The following is a 1565-nucleotide window of genomic DNA, read 5'->3' on the forward strand; positions in this document are numbered from 1 at the left end:
TATATATATATCCGTATATAGCAAAAAGGCTCAGTATACAAAAAATAAACTTGCACGTATTTTTGAAATGTACATCGTAATGTGTGGAGACTAAATTTTCACAGTTCTAAATTTCGCCTGTTCGAGCTCATACATTTTGTTTGCTTACGTCAATGTTAAATAATGTCTCCATATTTTTTCTGAGATTGTTGCAAGACTTATTCATTGCATAGAAAATGATACTCGTTCCGCGAGAGCTCAATATTAAAATGGGATAAATAATTAAATAAAGCCAATTGAATTAAAGTGAATTTACGCGTTACATAATTTTACCTCATTTATTGCTCCTAAGCTGAGATAACTTCGTGACTCAAGGAGAGTCGTCATTTACATATAACTTTATGCTCACAGGCATTATATTTTACAAATTTGTTCCACTTATTCCTTTTCAATTAACGATTAAATCTTTCATTTTTTTGCATAAAAAAATACATGTTATAACGCGAGAAAGAAGAAACTCTGTATTTCATACAGTTTCGAATGCAGCTTCATAATAACACATTCACTGTTCGCGAGACATAAAACTTACAAATATTTTCGTGTACATGCTCATCAAATGTTATTTTGAATTTATCTGAGGCAAAGCACTTTCTTAGAAGAAAATTCTTATATTTGAAGTGTTGCAGAAAGTGTAAAGAGAGTTTGATCATTGATCACTAAGAGTGATCGAATCATAACTGTAAGAGATAAATTAAACGGCCACAGTGAGCGTTAAGAAAAAAAAGCGGCCCTTTTGCTCTGCCCTTATTTTTCAACATGTAAAAAAAAAAAAAAAAAAAGAATAAAAGAACTTCCGATAATGAATTATGTTACATAATTATGTTACAGAATTATGTTACATAATTATATATTATATTTTAACATTACATATTATATTTTAATATGTAATTTTTAAAAAAATGATCGTGCTATGGCTTACTTAATTTTTTTTTCGCAATAATAGATGGCAAAACCTACGTATATTCTCGTAGATAAAATCAATTGCGAGCGGTAAGTTCTGGTCTAAAATTCACATTTCATACAGCACAGTTGGAACTGAGAACTCGTAAACTGCAGTGAGGAAGTGGGAGGGAAAAGGAAAATGTTCACACAACTATAATAAATAGCGGAGACCGGTGCCTTCTCTACTTTTACATATTTAAGTCTATTCCGAGAGAGAGTTTCAATTTTTCTACGTGTACTGGCACAACTGTTTCCATTCTCTGTATTCTGTAAAACGCACTGCACTATTCACTTAGATTCAGATCGATTCCACAGCGCTCTATCGACCTTTTTGATTGAATTACTTCCCTTCCGAGAATTTCTCCCTCAGACTTTTAATCTTGTGGACGAAGTACGTCTCCAAGGATTCGGCGCATTTGAAAAATGGTGATTCCTTCGGGTTATAATATCGACAATTATCGAATATCTTTGTCATGTCACCGATGAACTCGCTGAGTTTCTTGTAGGATCGATCATTTATCCTCAATTCAATAGTTTGCAAGTCTAAAATAAAAATAATTATATTTTATATATATATATATATA

The 1565-nt window shown here is 31.6% G+C and overlaps 1 protein-coding gene across 4 annotated transcripts in view; it reads right to left on the minus strand.

Annotated features, from left to right (window-relative positions):
• Window positions 1-949: 949 nt before the first annotated feature.
• LOC108693166 (nucleosome-remodeling factor subunit NURF301) overlaps window positions 950-1565 on the minus strand; it is a 20221-nt gene continuing 19605 nt past the window's right edge. For all 4 annotated transcript variants that reach the window (XM_018201955.1, XM_018201956.1, XM_018201954.1 and 1 more), the window contains exon 24: window positions 950-1524. In XM_018201955.1, the coding sequence (XP_018057444.1) occupies window positions 1322-1524 (203 nt within the window). In that variant the 3' untranslated portion in view covers window positions 950-1321. The remainder of the gene's footprint in view (window positions 1525-1565) is intronic.

This window comes from Atta colombica, unplaced genomic scaffold (genome assembly GCF_001594045.1).
Source record: "Atta colombica isolate Treedump-2 unplaced genomic scaffold, Acol1.0 scaffold88, whole genome shotgun sequence".
Taxonomy (NCBI): domain Eukaryota; kingdom Metazoa; phylum Arthropoda; class Insecta; order Hymenoptera; family Formicidae; genus Atta; species Atta colombica.